This window comes from Varanus komodoensis, unplaced genomic scaffold (assembly GCF_004798865.1).
Source record: "Varanus komodoensis strain SLA01 unplaced genomic scaffold, ASM479886v1 scaffold15, whole genome shotgun sequence".
Classification (NCBI taxonomy): Eukaryota; Metazoa; Chordata; class Lepidosauria; order Squamata; family Varanidae; genus Varanus; species Varanus komodoensis.
The window spans coordinates 13,644,686-13,672,569 of record NW_025335440.1 but is presented as its reverse complement, the minus strand read 5'-3'; the positions used below and the strand labels follow the sequence as shown (position 1 = coordinate 13,672,569).

Sequence of the window (27,884 nt, the reverse complement as noted above, 5' to 3'; positions counted from 1 at the left end):
GCCTCAATCGTTGCTTCCCAAGATGCACTAGAGAGGGCACCTCTCCTACTCTCACCGTTCCAGATATTCTTTGCAGTTGTGAGAGTCCTGGGTCCTGCTAGGAGTATGATACTAGTCCAAAAGCGAATGTTTATGACTTCATGATTTGCCTATGTACTTTGCCATCGCACATACAGGGAGACTTTGATGCAAGGCTTTTCTCAGACATGTGATACCAGCTATAAAGCTGCAGGCCTAGACTGGATTCTTTAGTAAAAGGAGGAAAGTTCTCCTGGCCATGGAGAATAGCATGGTTAGAAATGGGAGTGGCAGAAGAACACAATAGAAATTGTGATATTTTGATAGCATATGTTGTTAGATATCCATGTTTCTTTGCTTCATTTATTGTAGTCTATTTGGCACACTGAATGTATCTTCCTATAGAAAATGCAGGCATGCTAAGCTGCCCTTACTATATGACGTGGTTGCCTCAGGGAGTAGAATCCAGCTGGACTGTAACTTTTTGTTTATGTCAGGAACCTCTCAAACAGCAACAGTCTAAAGTAATTGAATAAATGACTGGCTAAGCAGCATGTTTTTGAAGCAGTTACAGAAATATATATGGCCAGAAAACATTGCTAAGGAATCTCAAGAAAGGTGAATCGGAAAGAATTCTGTCTTTTTAAAAATGGAGAGTTACAGTAGACATCAGAGTGTTAAATACAACTGCAGTATCCTAACATTCCGTTGCTGGAATTCAGTTGCATTGCTAGTTTGAGTGTCATGTACTTCATAAAATGACGTGTAAAGAAATATGGTACCCTTGGGTAACTTTGAAATTGTTTGTTTAAATTAACTTTCATTTGGATTTATGCTTAAAGGGAATTTTCAGAGAATTGAGGCAGTGTCTCTGTAATGAAATGCTTCTGGGGGCTGGGGGTTAGTCAGTGAAAAGGGTTGCCAAACTGTAAGGACTCTTCTTCCCCATTCTAAATGACTGGGCTTTCATAATGTTACACTTGGGTGGCACAAGCAACTGCTAGATGATTAGTTTATGACTTAGATCATTGTGTTTTTATTGCACTCATAAAAACCATGTTTCTCCTCATTTCCGTAATGGCTTCATTGAGCTTCTATACCTTCTAAAGGCACATTAAATCGTTATATGATAGAAGCTCCAGCTAGCCTGGCCAATTTGTTGGTGAGTTTTTTCTTTCAACACAGATAACTTCGAATAAAAGATATAGTTTAGAATTCAGAGAAGTGTGCAAATTAGTAGAATAGGGCATATCATATAATATATATAGTATTAGATTTTTCCTGAAACTTAAGATGTCACTGAAGGGAACAGAAAACCGATAGTTAAAAATTATTTGCTGTAAATCAATTGCATTGTTTTTGCATTTTTCAGAATTTGCAGCAAAATTCACTGATTTCAGGGGTACCAGGAAACAGTACCTCTTGGAGAGTACAGGGTTGTCACAGAGGCCTTTAAGCAGAGTTTTATTCTTCCCCACTCCCAATCATTAAAAGAAAAAAAATCAAGTATGTAAAATTTCATCCCAAGCAATATGTATACTTTTGACTTTGCGTAAATGATATCAACTATTTGTAAGATTTTTTTAAAAGAACAAACGTATAATTGTTCTGTAAATAAAGCAAAATAAATCAGGGTTTTAAAAAATCATGCGCCACAAAAATGGAAGCTTTTAATTGAATGTAGCATCTCTGTGCTGCTTATCCAAATGGCTCCTTTTTTCTTATTTACTCCATTTACATCTCAATACAGTTGCTTATAAATATTTCTCTGAAATAAATGTAACCCTTTGCAGAAAGATCAGTTTCCTTTTCATGAGGTAATTTTATATGCTAATAAAAAGACAATGAAATTGCATGCAAATATAGCATCAATGTACACCATAATAATGAAGACTTTTAGTGATTATGTAGCTCCATATTAATTCAGTAGAGGGTTTTTGTTCAACAACAGACAGTATGCAGCATAGATTCACCATCCTGACTTGTTTTACTGCTTCTATGAATAACATCTAGCAAACCTTTGAGAATGCATTAGATTTGTTTGTTTGCTCCCAAACTGCTGTAATTATTAAATAGACTCACAGTTGAAGTACCTTTGTTCTCATCTTTTCATGAAATCTGTATATTTGGGGAGTAGGTTGCATTATCTTTTATTTGATTTATGTGTGAAACTATGGTTTATTTGCTTATGAGTAGACATACCAACTTCTGGTAGGAAGTGTCTAAGGCAAATTTGGCAAGGAGTGAGGAATATATGATGCATAAATATCTTTCCAGAGGGCTAGTAGTTTTTGTTTTTGTTTGTTTTTGTGAATGCAGCTTCTGTAGCTGTTCCATTAACATGACAACTCAACTGATTATCTTTTAACATGACAAACAGCTAAAGAATCCAACCTAAGTTACAAGCTGTATTGCTATTTGACTTAGCATAGTAGATTTTACTGGCATCTTGTTAATTGCATGCATCCATATTGGTTTTGTATACAACAAACAAATCCGATGCAGCAGAGGTTTCTTTCTTTTTTTAAAAAGAATGTCTATTGTTTACTCTGTAAATTAGGAATATGAAAGTGAAAAAGGACTGAAGATAATTTCAAAGAAAGGCATAGAATCTATTTATTTAAAATGCATTTGAAGGAATTCTTTGAAGATTCTTTAATATTTCATGTGTACATACAAAATATGATGCCAGTTTATCCAGAGATTTGGAAGCAGCTGCAGAGAAAAGTGTCTAATGAAAATGAAATACATTTCCTGTGAATGGAATAAATTTTGATTGTGTGTCTGAGTGCAGTAATTATACATGTCATGCAGTAATTAGGCAGTCACAGTGGCCATGGTGTCTTTCTTTGTCTGCAGATGGTCTGGGAAAACGGCTGTGTCGTTATTGTCATGCTGACACCCCTTGCTGAAAATGGAGTCAAACAGTGCTACCACTATTGGCCAGATGAAGGGTCAAACCTCTACCATATCTACGAGGTACTTAAACAAAATATCCGCTTGTAAACCTGACAGTAAGTGTGTGGATTGATTTCATACAGAGCAAAATATTGCTTAATGGGATTTGACCTGCAAACTGAGCTGAGGTCTACCATAAAATGCAATCTTGTGGTTCTTGAATCATTTCAGCTTCATTGAAAATTCTATGCATATCTTGATAGCATGGTTAGCAGAAAAGCAATTCTGTGTAGATTCTAAATATATACATGGCCAAAGAGGTTTGCAAATTAGAATGCTTTTCCCAAGGATTTAAAATACAAACAAGGAGGGAATTAAAATTTATACATTAAGGAAATATTGTGCCTATAAATATTTAACAGTAGCTTTAGGTTCTACAGCTTGTGAAAGTTTTCTAATCATTTTGATAATTAAAATTATTTTTATTTTGTTTTTTCCCCCCAATTCAGACTTATAGCTGTGCATTTCCAAAAAACAGCTTCAACCATATCCTTAGTCAAGTGACCCAGGGCAGCTTTCACTTGTTCTGCAGCCCCAATATAGAAGCTTAGCATATCTGGTGCCAAGATTTGTGTTAGCTCTGTAGTGACTGTAAATCCTGAAGAACAGTGCATTAGAAGTCTTTGCAGTCATTCTTGCCATCACCCCAGCTATTTATTTATTTAGGATTTTTGTTGTACCATTTGTCTTTGAAGAGGCCTTGGCAGGATTTAGAACTGCACTTTCATCCTGACCTCTGCTATGCTTCAAGCATCACTTATTCAGCTGTTTATGTTACAAGTGGCATTGTGAATCTGATGTTACACTTAGCAATTCATTACTATATACAGTTGCGTCAGATTTTACTTTTGAGGCTTTTTCTGCCTATTATACAGCAATGTTAAAATGCTGGATAAATAATGGCAGCATGTTTTGAAAGCATGGTGCAGAGCAGCTGGGTGCATTCTAGCTACCCAACTCTACACGCACAAATAAAAATCTTGAGCTGCTGGTCATACAGCAATACGCCCCACCCCAGCATCTGCTAAGAATGTGGAGAAAAAGCAAATCGGTTGCTGTGCTTCCATGTGGCAGAAACTTCCATGTGAAGATCCGAGGAGAAAAAGGAAAAAAACCATGCATGATTGAGATGTTGTCCAAGCAGTGGTCCTAATGGTTATATGGCATAGATATCCTGTCAAGCTTTACCTGGGTCTACTTCTAGAAGTGGAATATTACTGTGCCCTTGTTGCTTCTGCTGCTTGCCAGATATAATTTGGTGCAGGAACAACTCATTTCAGGGTCACAGGACCATATTGTTCAGATTCTGTTGCTGCTCCTGCTGCTTTTGTTAGATTGCTCCATTTTGTCCTCACAACACCAGTCTTGTGAAGGTTGGGCTTAGATTCTGTAACTGGTCTAAAGTCACCCAGGATAAAGATAACAGACATCAGAGAGCCCCCTCTAAGAAAGCAAGGAGGATGGCTATTAGGGGATGGGCCTTCTCAGTTGTGGCTCCCCATCCGTGGAATCAGCTCCCCAGAGAGGTGTGCCTGGCACCCACTCTTGGCTCCTTTTGGCACCAGATGAAAACCTTTCAATTTTCCCAATATTTTAATAGTCAGACTTTTATTTCTATTTTATAGCATTTTATTACTCTATCTCTAGATTGATTTAGCGGCAGTTTGGTGAGTGGATTATTATTTTATTGTGTTATTGTATTTGTATAAATTGTATCATTGTAATTTTATAATGATCATTTTTATTGATTATTGTATTTTGGTCTTGATTTTTTGAACCCTAACCCAAACCCTTTGGACTGATGCAAGGTAGAAATATAAGAAATACATACATTTGCCTAAGATACATTCAGTCAGTGATCTAACTGAACCTAGTTAATGTAGAGTATTTGGATTTAAGCAGCCTTAAAAGAATTTAATTATTTAGTTTTGTATCTGAGCCTGTTTATTAATAAAGAGAACTCAGTGCTTATGAAATATATGCAAAATGATACTATTCTGATATTTCAAGGTCATTACTTTATATTAGGAAGAAAGGAAGCTGTCATCCTGAGTCCAACTGCCTGTCCATCCAATCCATTGTTGTCTGACTAACAGCACTGGGAGCTGGGTTTCCTCCTTCTGCCTCTCAGATAACAGACAGTTCTTCGCCAGAAAGCACTTTATTTCCAACATTCATTCACCCAGCCAGAGATAGCATTTTAGATCTAGGTCTATGCAGGCCCCCAGTTGGCTAGCCCTTCTCTCCCCACACCACATCACGGGGTCAGGGATTGGACTAGGCTCTTCTTACTCCTCTCGCGTGATCCCTCCCTGCACTTCCAAGCCCTGTTGTTTCCCAAGATCTGCCTGAACAGCTGGAGCAGGAAGCCTGGCAGTAAGCTCTCCTCCTCCAGCATCTCTCTGTCCACAGACCTTGTTTTCAAGCCCTCACTAACCTTGTCTGAAGAGTCAGTGCCACCCTGGCTCTGGAAAGCACAGCCTCTTTCATTCCTACAGAAAGTGGTTCTCCAAGCTTCAAGGTGCCGAGAATTAAATCCAGGATCTTGTATGTGCCTTGCCACTAAACCATGGATAACTTCTCATGCACAAACTTTTAGGCTGGGTTACAGGACCCCTTTAATAATTAGGATTAATGAGACTATTTAGCAAATATCTTTACCCCATTACTTCACTGTGACCAAACAGATTAAATGTCCTGCCCTGAAGAGTTTGCAAATTGACTGTAAATTCGGTTTAAGTGGAAGTGTCCTGTCAGCTGATCTGTGGGTCACATCTGACAGATGGTGCTTAGGATCTCCCTTAGCATATTTTAAAAATTTCATCTTATTTGTCAGTTCTCTCCAGCAGGGGTAAATGTTAAGTGAGTTGTAAATGGTAAAGTAAATGTTAAGTTGAATGCAAGTTTAACATTGTCCAGCCCTTTGACATTCGACCATATTGCATCTTCAAATGTCTAGAATCACTGGACTAATCTCTAAAAGGGATTGTGGTGATATTAATATTGCTGGGTAGAGGTGGGTAAGGATCACTCTCGTATATCTGCTCTTTACCATCTACTCTAATTTAGCAGGTAGACAATTATGGTTAGAAACTATATAATATGATTTCCATCAGAGCAAAGTTATCTAACATACATATTTGTATTAAAATGAAGTATTTATGTATTTAAAGCTTTTCTATACCATCCTCTTACCAAGACACTCAGGATGGTCTTACAGTAAAATGAAGTAAAGCACAGCATCATCTTCCATAAAATCCCAATTAAAACTACCATTTAAACCTTAAAATGTTGGGGAAATAAAAAGGTTTTGGCCTGGCACCAAAAAGAATGAAGTCTGGGTGCCAGGCAAACCTCTCTGGGGAACATATTCCATAACTAGGGTGCCACCGCAGAGAAGGTCCTTCTCGGGTTAGCCACTCTCCTGATTTCCTTCAAAGAGGGCTCCTGAAGAAGAACCTCTGACCTAGAACTTAAGGGGTGAACTGGCACATAGGGAAGGAGATGCTCCGTCAGATATCTAGGTCCTAAACTGTTTAGGGTTTTATAGGTCATCATCAGCACTTTAAATTGGGCCCGGACTTCAGTTGGTAGCCTGTGTAGATGGTAAAGGACTGGCATTATATGTGCATATCTGCTGGTCCCTGTTAACATCCTGGCTGCTCTATTCTGAATCAGCTGAAGTATCTGGACTGTCTTCACGGGCAGCCCCATGTAAAGCACGTAAAGTAAATATACCTACAGTGCGAAAACTTTGATAATTCATAAATAGGATATTCCTTAATAACTATGACAAAAACAGTGTTATACTGTACCTCCAAAAGAGAGCCTAGATCAGAGTCTTGCACTTTTTGAAACAAAAGGTATTTCCAGGGGATTGTCCTGATGTATATATACAGGTGATGTGTTATTTTATGTTTTTACATTATATTTCAGTTTTGTGCTTTTCATATAACTTTAGGTCAATCTGGTTTCTGAACACATCTGGTGTGAAGATTTCCTTGTGAGAAGCTTTTACTTGAAAAACCTTCAAACCAATGAAACACGGACAGTGACACAATTCCATTTCCTTACTTGGCATGACCAGAAGGTTCCCGCATCCGCAAGGTCCCTTCTGGATTTTCGCAGGTACAACACAAAAAATTAATATTTAAAAGTAATCCCCAACATGAAAAGCAGTTATCAGTGCAAGATTCTGTTTCAGATAACTGAATTGTATGGTTATTGTATGGAGTTCCAACATGGGTGCCATCATAGATTGATTGCATAAAATGGAATCGGGAAAGTCGGGTATTATTATACGCTGCAAATATTTTTAATGCACTAACTTGGAATCTAAGCCAGTAATTGTATTGATGCATATGCTTCTTGTTTGCATTAAGTAGGTATATATGGTGATCATAGCAGGGATATTTCATGTACAGCGAAGTGTACACAATTAGGGGCATTGCTAGATTAGGGCCTCCAGATACAATGTATGCCCAGAGTCTTCCTGGCAAAGTTATGCCACTGTAAATCCAGCTTGCCCAACAGTGTCACTTTGCCCTGCTTTTGGGCCACCTAGCAGACTGAGCATTCACACATGCATTGCTCCCACTGAGACTTTGTGAAGGATCTCAACAAAGACAGCTAAAGATGGGGCCCTAATTATAGGCAAGGAAGTAAGAGAACAGTTTAAAATCTCTAATCACAAAATGCTTTTGTATTTACCATGAGTCGGGAGGCCACAAGCTGCAGGTGGACAGTGCTAGTTCATCCAACTCCTCCTCCTCAGATCCTCAGGATATAGCTAGCCGGGTGCCAAGTTCTTAGGAGGGCACAGATGCACCATGGACTTTGTCTTTCCAGGGTTGAAATGTAGCTCCCAAGCCCCAAATGTAAAGAAAACTTTTTTTGTCTCTTTTAGTGGCAGGTTGGTACCTCATAGCAACTCACCGTGTGTGGGTTGGCTTTGACAGGGGTATCCGTAGTTCTTTGACAGAGACATGCACTTGTGCCTGCATATGTCCCTGTCAAAAATACCTTGGATAGAAACCTTTGTGAAGACACCCTTTTTAAAAGGAACCAGAGTGATATCAGTCAGCATTCAAACATCCATGTTCCAGTAAAAAGGGATGAGAGGTGGCAAATACTTTTCCGCTTTCCTGGATGCTTAGAATCTTGGGAAAGGGTGCAAAAGTGCAAGGAGCGGGATCAGGGAAAGCATAGGTAATCTTGTTGTGAAGGTGAAGATCCTGTGACTACCCCCTTTTGTGAGCAAATATCACTTGCGACATTGGTTTCTCTTGATAGTTCACCTTTTGACAGCTGTCAAGAGAAATCAGTGTGAAAAAGCACTGCCTCCTCTCTTTGTCAGAGCCCATGGTGGCGACTGCTGCACTTTGACGGGAAACATCTCCCAGGATGTCTCAGGTTGCTCAAACAAGACGTTCTGGTTTGGACCTGCACAAGTGCACAGTCTGACTAAAGTAATAATAAAGTATGAAGAAATTTGCTTGCATTTTTTGCAATAAAGGCAGAAGTGAAGTACCAGTGATAGTCTCTCCAGTAAGCCACTCAAGCGCTTTGACAGGTCTGGCATGAGCTTAGAGATCATGATAGACAATTTTCTGGGGAGGGGGACCAAAAAGTGGGAGAAAAACGATGGAGAGCATAAAGGGTTTCATAATAACAGCAGTGGAACACCAAGCCAGTGATGGTTGCTCCACCGTGCTGCTTGGGCCGTGTGCAACTGGCATCATTGATGGCCTCACCTAGTTCAGCGAGAGTGTCAAGGATTTTTTGCTGCTTTTGTTGAGCAGCTAACTGGCCTATTTCTGCAACCCACAATGGAGCCTTGTTTTGATTACATGACAATCCCATCTTGGTTGCATGAAAACCAGCAACAAGCCATGGCTTGTTTGTGGCTTGTTGCCCACAAACTTGCCACCCTGTGGGATGCAGTCCAGGTTTGCCCAACACAACTCACTGTAGCTTGTCACCCACAATGGGTTGTTGTGCAATGCAATGATTTCATACCCTACTCACAAGCTGAGGTCATGCCATATAAAGAAAGTAAGTGGTGCTTCAGTAAATGATTTTTCTCTGCTTTATTAAATAGTAAAACTCTATCTAGGTCAGCCTTGTCCAACCTTCACCTTTCAGGTGTTTTGGATTTCAACCCCTATCAGCCCTAAGTCAGCATGGCTAATAATTAGGAATGCTGGAAGAACACAATATTGGGGAAGCCTGATGTAGGTAGTTTCTGGAACTCTATCCCAGAGATGGTGCATAGGCACTTCCCTCACACTAGGAATCACTTTTAAAACCTGCTAAGCTGTTCACTACTAAAGCTCATTGACAAACCCATACTGGTTCAGTGGAATGCTTAAATCACAGTAGCAATTCTTTTCACATTCTTACAAGTAATATATCATTAAAATATCTTATGGAACACTCTTATATCAAATTCACAGTGACAGTAACTGTTCTGTATTGCTTAAAATGGTCCCTTAGAAGATGAGTTTGCAGAATGAGTTCTTGGGTCCCATTTTCACTATTTTTTCACATTGATCTTAACACAACCTAATTACAATTAAGTTAGTCTGGATTTATTCCATATTCCTTGACCTGGTTTGCACAATCACTGGTTGTTAATAAGCTCCAGTGCTTATTAACCCGCTGCACATGCTGGTTGCATGTCATATAATTATCCTCAGCATTGTGGCATGTTGTGTCATGCAAACTGAGCTAAGGTGACTTGGTTGCTACACTCAGCAAGCCTTTCAGAAACCATGGGCTGTTCTGGGATGACTCGTTAACCACAGCAACATTATGCAAATCCCCCCTCCCCAGCTTTCATATCAGTTAAACTCATTTCTCCAGCTGCAATTATGTGAACTGGGCCATCAGATTGCTTCCATTTTTTCTATAGTACCAATATGATAGGTGCTGTCATCTGGTGCCATGTTTCGTTTACCCACTCTCCTAGCAAGGTTTGCTGCCCTCAGCTAAATGCTGTGGTTGCTGCCTATATGGAGAACACTAGCAATGGTCGATGGCAAGAATATTTTCTTGCTGCAGTAAGTAATGAGTAACCAAGTAATGCGTACCAAACCCTACTCCATGTGTAGTGAAATTCTCCAGGGAATGCCACAGCTCTAGTACTGTTCGAGTTTGAAAGGAGCAGATAGAATCCTACTGCATTTAGAAGAAATTAAAAATACACTCTACAAATAGTTCTGTGGATGTGTTTCTTGTCAGACAGCCAAATGCATTCATTCAGGTATGACTGGTTTATTTGGATTTGTTTGATTTTTCATTTACAACTATCCACAGGTATTAAAGGTTTGCTTTGTTTTGTTTTAACTATAGATCCATTGTGCATCTCTTTTAAAACTCCTGAGAAAGAATGGGGGTATCTTTTACCTACCCAAAGCTATTTTAAGAAATCTTAGTTTCTTGACATTCTGAACTGCCATTCCAGTTACTGAAATAATAAATTCCGAGCCACCTCGGTCATGATATTTAATGGCTCACACTTTCAGAAGATTAACATTTGTGATGAAGCCATGAGAATAAGCATGGAGACAGCTACAGATTCTTAAAGGGATATTACTAAGTGTGACACCTATCCTTTTTAGATGTCCATGTCATGATATACATCCAACATTATTATCTACAAATATATATTTATATATGTTTGTATATTAATAAACTCACACACACACACACACACACACACACACACACACACACACATATATATATATATATATATATATATGAAGCCACATATATACACAACCAACCCTCTGTTACTGCAACTCACTACCAAGATAAATTGGATTCCCCAAATTACCTTTGCCCCAGAGTCTATTGAAATAGGTATATTTTTCATTCTTGCTGAAGCAGTTTTTGTAAGATGCAGAAAACAAGCTTGTGCTTTTTTGTTCCTCTATATTAGACAGTGTTTCAGACAATAGCATGTTGAATAGGTGAATTAAACCTAGGAGAGTAAAAGCTCTTGATTACTAGAAATATTGTGCACTCAGGTATCAACTGATGAATGAAAGCAGACTTTACTGAACTCTTAAAATACCCATGTAAAATGCAGTGCTTGAAAGGTGAAGTTGCTGCTCCTCAAAACACTGGTCAGTTTTAATGGTTATAAAATCCTAATTTTATTTTGCACAATAGACCAAGCGTTTTAACTCTGGACTATCTTGTTAGTCATGCACTGATAATGTGTAATTAAATATTTCTTGGGCCCAGAGGGAGCACATTTGCACTTTAAAGAGACACTGCTAAGCTAAAAGATAATTAGCATCACATGTGAGGGCTTTGCTTAAAATATATATTATGCTATCACTGCTTGCTGTATGCAATGGCATTTACTAACACTGCTCACTTTAAAAATGGTCCAATTCTTATTTTGCCAGCTAATTAGCAGTTGCCAGTGTCATTTTTGTGATGTTGCAGCTAGTAATATAAGCCCAGTTGCATAGTCACAAAAGTGATCATTGGAAACTGTGACTCTGCTGCAGGGACAATATGGGAAACCCCTTTTCTGAGCCTCTAACGACCTCTGACCTTTGCTTGCTGATGGTTTTGCATGGTGATTTCTTTTTCACTCAATGAGCCAAGGGTTGGTTTGTATTACTAATCATTCTTTCCTAGTTAATTCTTCCTCTCTCTCTGTGTATGTATGTATTTTATTTAAATATGAAACGTTCAGAAACTTTACATGCATTTTTTCCTGTGTCTGAAAGGACGAAATTTTACATGAAATGACACTACTATGTATTTCTCAAGCTTTCGAAAATATTTATCAGTGAAGTTTGAAAAAAGTTATTTATTATGCTTTCTGAAAGATATGATTGTAAAGGCGTGTGAAAAGGAGTCTGTAGAAAATGGCAAACTAAGATAATTTGCCAATGTGGCTACCAATTGGTAAGGGATTTTTAATGGAATATATCAAAATACTGGGGGCACAAATATGGAAATAAATTACTAATACCCACTAGCTAGTTCTCCTAAGAAGAATTATTTCAGTCTTTACACACTGCTGCTTCCTTCTGTACAGTGTGAAGGGGAAATGAAGCTCCCCAAACACACAAGGTGCCAGGGAGATGCAACTGGCTGTTTGTGTGTTTAACAGAAAATGCCAGCATCCCTGTGGTATGACATGAAGTGCAAATTGGCATTCACTGTGTATTGAAAAGAGGGACAGTTAACCGGCAGACAATTGGAAAATGAGCACTCTTTTTCCAGAGTTCTGGTTATAAAATAAGCACCGTGGTGTTTAAACTTAATGACAACAGAAGTATTAATCATATTAAAAGATAAAATATTAACTGTTAGATGGTTGAAAAATACAAAGCCATTTGCTCTGCCTGCTCATATGAACTTGATTTCAGACCATATATATTGTTTGATGATGCCTACATTTTAAGAAGGCTGTGTTAAACCAGAGGATCAAACACCTTGCATTGTAAGAATGATGCAGCAGGTCACTGTCAGTTCTGGCCTGATGTTTTTGTTCACTTACCATAGTTAGCATTAAACTATGATTAGAAATGGTTTTGCAAACACTGGTTTGGGCTTCAGATAGGTAAAGAAAGCAGCCTGCCAGGCTGTGAGCCAAGGAGCTGTCTTAGGTGCATCAAAGGGCTTGGCCATGATCAGTTGTATCTTTAAAATATTTGGAACAGCGTATCCTTTTACAAAATCACATAATACTTTGGGAATACAGTCAGTTTTGCTATCAGTTTGCCATATGCCATAAGGGAGAACAAAGGCCCAAAGCCCCCTTTGAGTCCACAGAGCTGATTTTACGACGATTAATGCCATACTCAAACTTTGCCTGGGAGTGACTGCTTTTAAAATAGAAGGTAATATTTACTCCTGAAGAATGTTGGTTGTAGTAGGTTTCCAAATACATTTTGTAACATTGGGTGAATGTGCACAATAAAGCAACCTACCCTGCAAGTAAGCTATGCAATGCAGTTTGTTCATGGAATAACTAACAGAACATTTAACAGACTACTGGATTCACTGTGGATTGTCCCTCGTCCTCCCTCCCCCTTAGTCCCCTGGGTTGTATTCCAGGGGACTTGATGGCTGAAGCCTCCTTTCCTGGTGGCAGTTCTGTGCTCTTGTCTCTGCAGTTTTTCTGCCTGCCCTTTTCTCATTACTTCTGCTGATTTCCAAAATCACAGCCCCTCCAAAATGCCCATGAATCCGCATATATTTCCATGTCAAAAAGCTAATAGGGAGATTTACCACAGAGTTGTAAAGAGAAAATCCTTTCTTTTGATAGCTGCCAAAGGAAGTGCTTACAAAAAAAGGCAGTGATCTTGTGATCTTTACTTTTCTCTAGTAGTTGGAGACTTGGGGAAGTGAGGAAAAGGTGCAGCACTGGGATTCATGGGGGGAGACTAACAGCTGTGAGGATATCAGTGCAAACGAGGAAAAGTCACTACCCCCTTTTACAAGCAAAGATCCCTTGTACTTTGTTTTCCCTTGACAGCTCTTTGTTTGATAGCTGTCAAGTGCATAATTTATTTGCAGGTACTTTTAGATTTTATTTGTAGAAAAATAACGTATACTTAATATATTGTTTATTTATTGACATTTTAAAATGTGGACAGTAGTTAGAGTTCTTCAGTTTATTTTTTTATTCTTGCAGCATGTTTATAAAGGAGATAAATAATGTCCCTGCTTTACAAGTGAATAATTCTAACAATGGGAGCAAAGCCACCAACTGAGGCAGAGAAAATAAATATATTTAACTGGGTTATATTTCCCAGGTTAACTTCCTGCAAATTGATGTAAATAGTGTCTTTGTGATCTTTCACGATTTCCCGCACCTTGTCAGAATTGCAGCATGAAATCTCAATTCTAAATACAGCAGGGTTGGATCCAGATTTAGTCATACTAGGAATATATCTTTTTGATGTCAGTTGGATTTCCCTTTTGAAATCAATAACAGTAAAGACCACTTTCAAACAGGTCAGCTGCAAGAACAATTAAATCTGGATCCAAGCGTGTTACCAGAAACTAAATTTCAGTGAAAGATTGTTAAACTGTGCACACTTGATGTGCCATTAATATAAAAGGACCAAATCTATTTTGTACTCTCACCTACTCCACTGAAATTTAATTTTAAATGTAGTGATGTGGACTTTCTGGAAAACTTGGAATTGGAAGATTTTCCTATGCTAATTAAGTTAGTTTGCATCAGAAAAGTTTCAGGTTGCCTCAGAAATTTTCAAATGCCCTAAAGAGTTATTTAATTTAACATACTTTACATTTTAATATTTATTAAACAATAAAGCTTTTAAACAGTACCCTGTGCTATTTGAAATACGCAAGTGTTTGGCCCGAAATATTTGAAGGAAAAAATTAAATCACACTTAATGTGATTGAAATATTATGTTATGTAGAATTTCTTACTGAATTACTACTAAAAATTAAAAACAAGAATATGTACATTGTTTAAAGGTAAGAAAAAGTACTGAAATTTTCACACACTAATTAATCTTCTCCCAACCTGGTGCCCTCCAGATGTATTTGACTCCAACTCGCAGCATCCCTAGTCAGCATGGGAGTCATTAGAGTTTGAGGGTGCCATACTGGGAAATCCTCCACTCATTTTAACAACCCAAGGAATACCGCAGAATATGCTGACAGCTACTCATCAGTCTCAGGAGAGTTCAGCGCTCTCCTAATCTTGTTGGGACAACTTCAGTTTCCCGACTATTGCTTTCATTTCACTCTGAAGCACACATGACAACGCCAGAAGAGCCATATTGGACCAGTCCAGGGTCCATCTAGCCCACGTTCCATCCACACAGTTCCCAGCCAGTTGCCTATGAAGAAGCACTAGCAGGACAAGGTACGGCAGCACCTCCCGCTCGCACTGCTGCTTGCCAGCGTGCACAGGTGCACTGTACTGCCCCACGTATTGCAGGCAGCGCATAGTCATCAGGGCTAGTAGTCATGGATAGCCTCATTCTTCGTAACTGTTTTCAGTCTCCTTTTAAAACCATCCAGTCTGAAGGCCCAAACTAGATTTTGTGGAAGTAGTTTAACTGTGCAAAGAAGTGCTTTCTTTTATCAGTCCTGAATGTTCCATCGATCAGCCTCGTTCACTGATCCCAGGTTCTGGTACCATTAGAGATAAAAATGTTTGCCAGTCTACCTTCTTCACACCATGCATAACGTTATGCAGCTCTATCATGTCTCCCCTCATTTGCTCTTTTTTCTAAGCTGCAGAGACCCAAATATTGTAACCTTTCCTTATAGGGCAGTTGCTACAAACTCTTGTTCATATTACTTGTCCTCTTCTGTACTTTCCATCTTTATGATACCATTTTTAGGTGCAGTGATCAGAATTGTACATGGAATTCTTAAGTCTGGTTGCACCCATAGATTTGTATAAGGGGAATATGACCTTGGCAATTTATTTTCAATTCCTTTCTTAATTATGCCCAACGTGGGAGCTGGCATTTTCACAGCTGTTGCACTCTGGGTTGACATTTTCATTGAGCTGCCTGCAACAATCCCGAGTTCTCTTTCTTGGGGAGTCGTCACCAGATCCTGTTGGCCTATGCTTGAAGATGGGATTTTTTGCACCACATGCACACTTTACACTTGCTTACATTGAACTGTGCTTACCATTTTGAAACCCATTCTCCCAGTTTGGAGAGATCCTTTTGGTGCTCCAGAAAATCCCTTTTTGTTTCAACCACTGTAAATAATTTAGTGTTGTCAGCAACTCTGGCTACTTCACTGCTCACTGCTAATTCCAGATCATTTATGAATAAGCTAACAAGCACTGGGTCCAGTCCAGATCTCTGTCGGACTCCATTGTTTTCAACCCTCCATTCACAGAATTAACTATTTACTCCTGCACTCTGTTTTTTGTTATTTAAAGAGTTACTGATCCATTAGGCTATTTCTTATTCCAAGACTGCTAAGTTTGGACAGAAGTCTTTAATGAGGAACTTTGTGAAAAGCCTTTTGTAGATCCAAGTAAGCAGTATCCATCCGATCAACCCTGTTTATTGACACTGCAAAGAACTTGACAATGTCAGTGAGACAAGACTTGCCTTTGCAAAAGCCGTGTTGATTCTTTCTCAGCATGGCTTGTCCTTCTCCATGCTTACTCAGTTTATCTTTAATCGTGCATTCAATTTACCCAGAGCCTACATTATGATAACCACTCTTTCAAAAAATTGTTCTGGAAGATTGGAGAATGGCCAGTATAACACCAGAGACTGATCTTAGGGACATGTTATATATTTCAGTTAGACAATTTGCAGTTGATATTTGACTGGATAGATATCATCTGGCCCTGGTAATTTCAACTTTTAATTTGTCAATAAGTTTGAGTACTTTACATTTTGTTACCATTATTTGCCTCAGTTGCTCAGATTCCCTTCCTGAAAGCATCATTTTACCCACAGTTATCTCTCCTAAGTCTTCTAAGTGAAGAGAGGTAAAAGTAATTTATCAGCTTCCCTGTTTGTACTCCTTTAGGACTCCTTTAACTCTGTTGATGTTCAGAGGTCCTGCTGCCTCCCTAGCTGATTCCTTGAAATGCTTTTTTGCATCTCTGCCTGTCTGCTTGTATCTCATTTGTCCCATTCTATTTTCCTAGTTTGAGCAAGACTGGGAACCTTCTTTTCTCTAATAGTTTCCTTAACCTTGCTCTTGTGGTGACTTTTTGGTCTTGGCACTGCCTTTCTTAATCTATGGTATTCTACTTGAACTTCTATTATTGCAGTATTGATTAACCTACAAACATTTTGAAGAGCTTTAAGCCTCTTTCTTTAAGCCTTACCTTTTCCTTTTTACCATGTTTTTCATTCTAGAAAAATTTCTTCTTTTGAAGTCAAATGTGACTACGTTGAACTTGCTTGGCAATTTTCCCTTAAATATATTTTAAGGAACAATCCTATGAATCCTAGACATTGGGGTGGGTGGGAACATAGGTTAGTTCAGATTCCCATCTCCAAGGTCAGAGAAGGTGCTGTGACCTTGGAGCTGGGAATTGAAGTTCCAACCCCCTTCTTGCAGCAGGTTTCAAAATGACCATACCAGCTGCTCAGAAAGGGCAGGAAAACAAACATGGACAGGGTCAAAAAAGAGCAGGAAGGTGGGCAGGAAGAGACACATGGTCAGATTATCAAATATTCGGATGGCCCTCCAGCTTCCTTCCCTCTCTCTTCAAGTCACTCCTTTCAATGCCAAAAATGGTTAGCTGGAGAAAATGTAGAGTGGGTAGAGCAGGGAGGCAAAGATCATCTCTGCCGTACCTTCTGCTTTGCATGAAAGTCCATTGAGCCCCCAAATTCAGGCACTTATGGGCATCCCTATACAATTGCATCCTAAATCTGATAGCTCTGTAGCTACTGTTTCCAGTTGGTTCAACATTTAAATTTCATACCAGATCCTGGATGGCACCACTTAGGTTATTCCTCTCCGCTCAGTTCCACAACCAGCTGTTCTAGGGCACCATTATTTAGGACATCAAGAAAAGCAATTTTTGTAATGACTGGAACATATATTATCCAATCAATGTGGGGGTAATTGGAGGCATCCATTAGTATAATGCTTCCTCATTTGGAGGCCTCCCTGATTTTGTATTTCTTCTCAGAATCACTTCCAGCATTGTGATCAGGCAGGCAGTAGCCTGTCCTAGAAATGAATTCATTTGGCAACCTGGTGTCACCCACAGCACTTGTGTGAGCCTGTCCCTTTAGGTTTTCTGTTTAGTTCCACACTATGAACTATGTATTTCAGTGACACAATACATGCTGCCAAGCTTGCCTATGTTGTATTTGCAATTGAGATCCCTTCATTGTTGCTAATTAATGGGGAAAATTCCACACATAATTAAAATGCTGGAAATATTTCCAGCCCTACATCACTGCTTAAACATTTGACATTTGATCCTTTTCTGGCATTTGTAGGTAGGGGAAAATCATATAACTAGTATCTTACTGTATTGGTGTACTTGCTTTAAGAAAGGAGGGTTTCTTCACCTGATACCAGGCTCGAAAACAAATATTTATTTGTTTGTTTTAGGCTTTATATACTATTCATTTAGCATGGAGCTCTCAGGACAGTGAATTCAAAGCTGTGTATTTTTGTTCTGCAATAGCTGATTTTCTGACTGTCAAAAAATCTCTCAATCTCATGCCATTTGCATGCATATGAACGGACTGGTGAGGAATAGAAAGGTCTTCAGATCCACCCAGGAAAACTGACACATGCACAAGTGGGCTTTCTTGTGTTATTGTTAGCTACGTGAAGTACTGCACACACCAAGCAGGTTGTGTGCACCTGGTTCCCCAACCCCCAATGCAGCAGCCAGGACTGTACATGAATATCTGATTTTCAAAATCTAAATCTTGCCAGTCAGGTGTTCAGCTGAAAGAGAGGAAGGCCTTTCTTTGATCTCCCATTTCTCTTTTCCTGCTGGACAGCTATTTGGATAGATGCTCGCTTTTGAAAAGGCATGCACTGCTCTGTTCACACTTGTGTAACATTAACGAGATTGTCTACAGATAAAACTTGCATTCTGGCTGATAGCGGGTTAACATTCATTTACATTATATGCATGAGGAAAAAGAGTGCCCTTATTGCACTGTATGAAAACAGTTTTTTCGGTTTAACTTACGAATTCAAGAGGAAATGTGTGTGCACAGTGTGGTTTATTGTGAAGATGCCCAGTATCTGAGCATGAATGGCTACATGATCTACCTTGTCAATCATATGTTTCTAAGGGGTGTGTGTGTGTGTGACTTGGTGTAGTGAGAAGGAAACAAAAAATGGTAGCAATGCTGGTTGTGTCTTCTAAAGCAAGCGGCTGTTATTAGAATGTGTGCGCTGGCCTAGGGCAGAATCTACCAAGCACTGTGCCTTCAGCGAAATCTTTTTATATTCCAATGGATCTTGTGTAGGAGCAGTGTTAGGAAGATTGCACTGATTGCCCTAATGATTTCATCAAGACTGCACTGGGAGTACTGCTTTGAAGATTATACCCTCTTGAGTTAATCTACCCATCTTTTGTTGGGTTGTGGTAAATATTTTATTTTTGACTGCAACCTATGCCTCTGAGAAAATAATATATTAATGTCTATATTTGTTTTTATTTCAGAAAAGTAAACAAGTGCTACAGGGGTCGTTCTTGTCCAGTAATTGTTCATTGCAGGCAAGTATAATTTTAAAGCCAACCGTGGAAAGGCTGATAAGGAAATTGCACAAACCTTACCAAATATGTAAATAGTCCTGTACATTAATGTAATGGTAAACCTTATTGTTTTGATCAAACATGCATTCTGCTGAGATTAGTTTCTAGTAAATGCAGAGACTCATATTCCAGATGGAAAATCTGCTTATTTTAAGAAAATATATTTGTTGCTTAAATTACTCAGAATTAACCAGTCTGGACCACCACAGAAACTTGCTTCTCAAGCTGCTGAATAACTGTTCGCTAAGATCCAAACTACTTGTTCCAGTAATCACACAAGAATAACTAGTGATGCTGTTTTTCCCTGTTCGTTTTACTGTTCTTCTCTATTTTCTTTTCACTATGTATGATCCCAATCTAAATTGGGACCATGATGCATTGGAAGAAGAGGGTTTGAATCCCCTACTTTGAAAAATTGGCAAAAGCAGTGGTAGGATTTCAGGAAAAATGACAGGTGAGGGAAGCTCAAACCCTTTTGTTCAAGCACCATGGTCCCATTCTGGACCATTACTCCAGAATCAGCTACATTGACATAAGCAGGATATGTAATTTGGCCCCAAGTCCCTCTGCTTCAGCAAAGGAATTGTTCCATAACTTCAGTATTACCTGCTTTACAGGTCATCTTACATACATTTTAAAAGATATTATTGTTGTTATAAATACAGTTTTATATAATATAGAACAACATATTCTTCATGTGTAGAGAGTACAGTACATGCATTTCAGATGTGATCTGTTATGAAATGTTCAAACTGGGAAATTCAGGCTATATTTACTTGGGATCCTCTCATCTCCAGTTTCCAAAAACAAGAGGGGAAAAAGACCTCCCCTTTCTAAACATGCTATTAGAAGAGAGACACTCGAGACAAAGGGATTCTTAACTAGAAATAAACTTCTAACAAGTGCATTATTTAGCACTCTGGCCTTAAGGAATGCTTGGTAAGCCAGTTGAGAAATTACTGCAGGAAAGAAAAGCACATAGGTTGTGATTTATCACCAGAAACTCATGCCAGTTTTATTTATCTATCTATCGATTTATATCCTGCATTTTTTCTACAAAGGACTCAAGGCAGCTTGCATCTCCTCCTCCATCTTATCCCCACAACAACCCTGTGAGGTAGGCTGGGCTGAGAGTCTGTGACTGGCCCAAAGTCACCCAGTTGGCTCCATGACTGAGCGGGGACTAGAACCCAGATTGTCTGAGTCCCAGTCCCATGCTCTTAACCACTACACCACACTGGCTCTCACTGAGTTTTGAGACTCAGGTGGGTATAAACTTGGGGAATCAAGCTGTTTCCAAAGCTCCAATAAATTAACGTCTGAATTTGCCCTTAGTAGCACTGCTTATTTTGTTGTAATTGGGAAGACACATGTGACTTCTTAGTTTTATGTAAATTATTATGTCCGTGTTACATAGTTTTAGTTGACACTAAACCCCTTGCCTTGTGGTTCTCTTGCATCATTAAATCCGTGGTTGAAAAATTTGAACTAGAAAATTATACTTAAATCAGAATGCATTCAAAACTATAGTAGCATTCTGGTGTCTTCTTCCCCTTCCAGTCCTTCAATAATTTCTGTAGGTAAAGAAAATTACAGAAACAAATCACTTCCAGTGATCTCACTTGCTCTCATTTAAAGCAAACATTGCCAGAAAAGCACCATGTTAAAACCTGAGAAAGGGGTAAGAAAAATTGATTGCTCAAAATCTTAATTATGTTTGTTAGAAACAGAGACACAAATCATCACATTGCCAATTACAAGCTGCCCTCTGACAGCAGTGTAAACTGCATTCAGATTGAACATCTTGCCATCCTCGCCCTTCTCAATCATAAATCTCCAAAATTCTTTAGGTGTTAAAAATACCTTTCAGAAGATACATGACTTCTTTCTTTCTTTCTTACGGCAACAGCGTCTGTATTGAGATGAAAGGGAAAAATAGCTGGCAGCATGTCATTTTTTAAAAAAATCCAGGCCTGGCTAGCTGGTATCCAATTACTTGGTAAGGAAATAATATGATCTTTAAATAATAATAAAAAAAATTCATTGTAAGGAGAGGCAGGTGATTGAAAGGTCAGCTCACAAAGCCAGCAACATTCCTGTAAGTGGAAACACCAGACAGAGCAGTCACTGGGAAACGATGCTGTTTCATCCTTCAGTTTTTCTGTTGCAGCCCGATTAACCAGCTCTTGAACATGGATGTAGGCTTCTAAAATTATTCGGTACATTACTTTTTAAAATATTGGAATAAGTTGTCCTGAAATGAGCAAATATTTGTCTTGAAGAAAGTAAATTTATCTTGAAAAGCAAGTATATATGTATGCAGAGAGACATGGACCTTCTCTTATGCTTGTATGGATAGTTTGTTAAATCCTTCTTTCTCTCTCCATCTAATTGTACATTGCCCTTCCGTGCCCTTTGCCTCCCTGCAACCCCCCCCCCACTATCTTATACTTCCAACATCATATTAACAGTTGCTAGACTTCTATTGGGTTTTTCTGCACACGGAATTGATTGCTGTATCTTTTTTCCCTGTCTGTTTGTAGTGATGGTGCAGGAAGAAGTGGAACCTACATCCTAATTGACATGGTTCTCAATAAAATGGCCAAAGGTGAGAATCAAAAAGGGCTGTTGCTTTTGAGTTCTGAAATGCACTGGTGTTGTCATGGCAACATAGGCACAATATTCGCAAAAGGACTTCAGATACATTAGAGGCAAATTTTACCCTTGCCTGAATGTTCTTAGTGCTTTAATGTCCTCGGTGATTAAAAATGAAGGAAAATTGCACCCTCTGAAGCTCAGTAGGAATGGATCTTACACATGCATGGTAGGAAAGTACAGGATTTGTACTTTTACAATTTAAGTAACTTTAATTGTCAAACGTGTTCTGAGGTACACCATAAATGTTTAGTTTGCCTTAGCCTGTAGGTGTTTGCCTCGCCACGTATGACATAGCAGTTAACACTCTGCTGATCATAAATCATATTCAGGGACTAAACTTGCTTGAACATTGGAAGCAAGTAGAAATAAACAAGTGGAACATACCTTGACCCTTTGGCTTATTTCACAACACCTTCTGGGTATTATTTTCTCTATGCTCTGCTCCTTTCCTGTTGTGTGACTAGTTTAAATCCAGCACGGCCTTTCCACAGTATTTTGCTGTAGTCGTCATGATCTGCAAAGCTGCAAAACCTACATAACAGAACACCAGAACTTCTAGCCTGCAAGACAGCTTTACTAAACTGACTAAAATAAAATGCTCTTATGCCTTTAACAACTACCTGGCAACATCTGGCAGGTAAAGCTTTTATCAGCACTTGCTTCTGTGGACAGAATTCAAGGGGGTGCCTACACCTCCACTGATCTGTATGTCAGGCTTCTGTTACCCTTAGAAACTGGACCTGCCTAGGAATGAGATTATAATGGGAATGTTCAGCTTTGTGCTGGGCTTGTTGGATGGGCTTGTTTACATTTGTCCTCTGGAACCCAAATACGACCCTCTGGCCCTGGAGGGAAAAGAAGAGGCGTGAATGCATCGTGTTACATCTCTGGCAGCCACATTTACCAACAGACTGGATGAAGTGGTGGAGTGGGGCCTTGGACTTCTATCCATCACAATCCTTCATTCCTCAGCAACATCAGTTGCTGACCAGGATTTGTGTAAAATGGCTCACAATGCTATCAGGTGATAGATACCTCCTCTTTCTACACCATAGCCTGTTAAAATAACTTCCAAATAATGCAAATAATATGTTCAGAGTTGCTTAGAAGAAACAGTTGCTAATAATGATACGAGAAAGGTCTCATGCCAATTCTTATAGGTCATTCTTACGCCATTTTGAATTCATGTTCAAGTGATAAAATACCATGAACATAACAGATAATAATAAGGAAGAATACAGTTCAAAAAGATGCATAATAAGCATGCAATTCGATATATGTTTATATAGAACTTACAAGTCCCAGCATGTGCCTTAAGAGAAGAAATTGAAATGCAGTTCATTATTATTGGTTGATCATTTTTATTACCCATCAGGAAACAACTCAAAGTGTGTCCAACTTGCTCACATACTGCCTGTGCAACTGCTGCAGAAGAAGAATTCTACTTCTGCACTCATGACTTGCAGGCTTTGCACACTTCACATACTTCGAGCAAAAAAGCTGCTAGCATTCCCAAGCATTTGCAGACTCGACCTAGCTAAGCTTACTTCCTGGCCAGGCACAGTATGGAAAGAAGTCCAGGAGGCACAAGGGAGCCTGAATCTGGCCTGATCATCATGTCCCTAGCTAGAAAAGCTTCTTTCCTCCACATGTTCTGCATGGCTTTCACAGTTTGTGTTCACATATGGGAGGCTGTTGAAGCTCCACCACTGAGGGTGTTCGAGGATAGGCATATCACAAGTGGAACTGGCTGAAATATTTTATGCTTCTAAATTTTCTTTTGTATTTGTGAACTTGAGATTTTTTTTATTTACTTGGCAATAACAATGTGATTGATGACTCTGAAGTCACGTTTGTTCAAGGTTTGTGTGACAATGGGTTGGGATGTGTGTATGAACTCAGTTAAACTTTATATATAATGTGAACTGTATTTTTATTTCTCAGTGATAGTGCTCACATGTACTTAATAGATGATCCTTTTACGATTAAACAGGACATGGTTGTTTGAAACATTACAGCCATAACATCCATGCAAGTTCATCCTCCTTGCCTTCAAGGCTCTCCAAGGCCTTGCTGTTCTTTGCTTCTGCTGTTAAATTCACATACTCCCCCCGCCATAGCCTTTGCTCCTTCTCCCTCAAATGACACTGCCCTTTCTTTGCTTCTGCCCCTTATGCTTGGAATTGACTCCCAGAATGGTGGTATGAGGCCAACACCTTCAAATCCCTCTTCAGGTGCCCCCTTTTCTGTGACACTTTTCGCACAGTGCCTTGGTCATGCTGAACTGCTGCTAACCATGATGCTCAATGTGTCATTAGTAACTGCACCTACATATTTGTAAATTTAATTGCAGAGCAGGGAGCCCAATTTTCATTGAAACCACAGCATGAGAGGAAGGGGAGGTTTATTATGATCAGTAGTCGTAACAGTAGTAATTATATTTCTATACCATGCTATAGCCAAAACCCTCTGGGTGGTTCACAACAGCAGATAAAATGCAGTACAAAATAAAATAACAATTAAAACATCATAAAAATGATACAAAATACAATAAATTTTAAGCCCAAATTTAAAAAGCTATAATAGCTTACACAGTATGGTACAGTAGCTTAAGCTACAGGTCCTGTTAAACTCTTGATATAATGTCCCAGTAAAACATAAAACTGATTAAATATCCAGTCATAGTAGACAGTTTTAACCTGGAGACACAAAGATATCAAAGTTGGCACCAGGTGGGCCTCAGTAGGGAGCTTGTTCCATTACTGGGGAACTTCCACTGAAAAGGCCCTTCTCCTTATTGCCACTGGCCAAGCCTCCCTTGGAGGCAGCATTTGGAGGTACTCCCCTTCTTTGGACCATAGTGTACAGTTGGCAGTTAGGAAGCATGGTGCATCAGCTACTGTGGTTCCAAGCCACACAGGACTTTATAGGTTAAAGCAAGCACTCTGAATTGAGCTCAGAGGCATAAAGGCAGTCAGTGCAAGTGGACCCAAATTAGTGTTATGCGATCGGACAGTCTGATCACTGTTATTGAACTGGCTGCTGCGTTTTCCACAAGCTGCAACTTCTGAGCAGTCTTCAAGGGCAGCCCCATGTAGAGTGCATAACCCTTGCTGAAGTTCTGGCATGCAGAGTTCCTGTTGGCACCACAACAATTCTAAGACCCTTGAAGAGATACAAATAAAATTTCTATTGAACATAACAACTTTCTTCCTGATGTGGATTGTGTGATAGTAATTCAGTAGTACCAAAGAAAATAACCTGTAAATGATTAAATATACAGCTACTATTTGTATGTTTCCTGTATAATAACTATCAAAGTTGTCTTTATTCTCCCCTATGATACCTGCAACCCCAGAAAACATGGTGCCATTGGGAGTTTTTCTTCTGGAGCTCATAGTCGTGTCGGCAGGGGGAAGGGAGCATTCAGCTCTCCCAAGTTCAAGGCTGTGGCTTCCTTTGTAGGTTCAGTCCATCTCATATATGGTCTTGTCTTTTGTCTTGCCATTTCCCTAACATGATTGTCTTCTCCATTGAGCCTTGCCTTCCCATGATGTGTCTGAAGTATGCCATTCTCAGTTTTGTTGTTTTGCTTCCTCCTCCTTTCCATCTTATCCTTACAACAGCCCTGTGAGGTAGGTTAGACTGAATGTCCATGACTAGTCCAAAGACCTCAGTGAAGTTCGTGGCTGAGTGGAGCCTGGAGCACAGCCCTAGTGCAACATTCATTACTTTTGCTCTTCCTATTACACCAGTATCTGTAGTGTTATGCTGAGGTGGGTACTCAAGTACCTATCCTAGATTAATTATTTCTAAAGCACATGTTCTTCATTCTTTTGTTCAAATGATTGGGTTATGGCAGAGTAGTAAAAGGATGAAAATGTTTATCTCCCAAAATCTACTCTGTGCCAGTTAACTACATGGAAAAAAAATTCTGCACTCCTGGATCTATCCCTTACACAGCGGTAAAATTTCCACGTTAGATTTCATCAACTAAATCCATGGGACTTAAGTTAGTCATGCTTTTTGAGTTCAGCACATTTATCATAGTTGTAGGATAGTACTTGAAAATTGTTTCCCCATTGAGCATATGTTTTCTCCTGATAAATTAAGACTGTTTCTCACCTGGCTTGTAAACATGCGTACAGCCTTTCACTGAATCAGCCTTTGTAGATGCTGCAGTTTGCTGCCTCTAGTTAGGCAGAACTGTCAGAAAGATTTGTAAGGATCCTACAGATGTGCAATGCTAGGATCGGGAATTGACTTCGGTACAAGATGATTTTTTATGTCATGCAGTTTCACACTGGGTATCTACTCAAGATAATTTAATGTAGAATGGCTGTTTGAGCACATCTGTATTTACCTTATCAAGCCTGATTTCAAAGTGGTTAATTTTTCCTGTCTCCTGTATGGTATGACTTGAAGTTCCTCACCACCAATTTGTCAACTGTACTTACCCAGCTATTTCCACACAGACAACCATTTGAGAATGTGGTAGTCATTTTTATTTTTATTTTTTAACAGCATGACCTTGCCAAGCATAAGAGGTAGTTTTTATTCTCCACATATCACAAGCTGCCCATAGAATTTGGTACTTCTTGAAAAATAAGCTAAGTGTATGCATACCTTTTCTATATATTGCATTTCAATGTTCCCTTTTTTTCAAAGCTTAACAAGGTGGGGGGGTTGTTTTGTTTTTTGCGCATTGTGCAGAAGACATTTCAGCTTCTTGGAACGTTTGAATTTCAAGAGGCATCTTGATCTGTCTGCATAAAAGTTATTGTGGGGGGAAACAGATGCGCCACTTCGTTACGCTTATTTCAGTCTTCAGCAGCAAGAGGGTTCGATGAAAGCAAGATTGGAAAATATATACAATTTTCTTGCACAGAATAGTAAACAAGCATTTTTGGTTTTATGCCCTCCACCACTTAAGAGAAGGATTGACTTTGTTACAAGACCTCTAAAGAATGCCATTTATTGACTCCATTGTACCATGTAATGTCAAATTCCATTTTAAGTGTGGGCTTAGTGTTGCACAATGCAAGGCTAGTCATGTGAAACTGGCCAGAGAAAAGAATTGCAGGGTTTTTTAGGCTGGTCAACCCATTTTGTTCTTGACCTGCTCCCCTCTGCTGTTGGGGGTGTGCAGTCTAAAATCCCTGACCTGGTGCTTTGGGCAGTTTAAATGAAAGATCAAAGGGCATAGCGGGCATCTCAGCCCTGCTGAGGTGGGCCTTTCCCAGGCTGTCACACTGTGAGGCAGCCAAAGGTTTTGTTCTGGCAGGAATCTAGGCCCGGTCTCTGAGGCCTGGCCCTCCTTTGTCTGGCCTGAGAAGTTTGAGGCCCGGGTTGAGGATCCAGTGTTCACCAAATGATCAAAGGCCTGAAGTCCAGGACATGAAATCTTTCTTTCCATTTCCTTTTCTTAAAGAATGAATTGCGCTAGCACCAAAGAATACCATTGCTTTTCTGTGGTGCAAGCACTAACTTTAGAGCCCTTCAGTTCTAAACATAAAATTGTAAGTGCACTTTCAATCCGGGCCCAGCTGCAAGACCAGCATCAGCTAACATGTTTTACAAAAAGGGCCTTTAAAGATTAAGGCCTTCAGGTTTTGTGTTTTTTTTAAGTTCTTTTAAGAATACACTTAGAATAATGTGAGTACTTGTTCCAGTCTCTGGTTTATTAGAAAGCAGACAATAATGCATGTTAAAATCAAAGTAAATAGGAGACCACTTAGTTTCAACAGTGGGAAAGTGGACAGAAATCAATAAACAGTTTGGCTCTTTAAACAGCACTGCTTAGGAAAAGGGACTTCTTTTTGCATAATGTCTTTTTAAAATTTGAAATAATTTATCCCTGCTAGCTGTTCAATGGGAAGAAGCATTGATACTTTGTTTTATTATTTCAGAAAAGTGAGTCTTGTATGCCATCATCTCCACCTTTAAAACGAGCATTTAAAAATCACATTTTAGCAAATCCTATATCCTATCCTTCACATACTTACCA

At 39.2% G+C, this 27,884-nt stretch overlaps 1 protein-coding gene across 1 annotated transcript in view; it reads left to right on the top strand.

Annotated features, from left to right (window-relative positions):
- Positions 1-27,884, top strand: part of PTPRN2 (protein tyrosine phosphatase receptor type N2) — a 548,843-nt gene that overhangs the window by 506,709 nt on the left and 14,250 nt on the right. The window contains exons 17-20 of the mRNA XM_044425007.1: positions 2,878-2,997; positions 6,938-7,104; positions 19,127-19,180; positions 21,763-21,827. Of these exons, the coding sequence (XP_044280942.1) occupies positions 2,878-2,997; positions 6,938-7,104; positions 19,127-19,180; positions 21,763-21,827 (406 nt within the window). The remainder of the gene's footprint in view (positions 1-2,877; positions 2,998-6,937; positions 7,105-19,126; positions 19,181-21,762; positions 21,828-27,884) is intronic.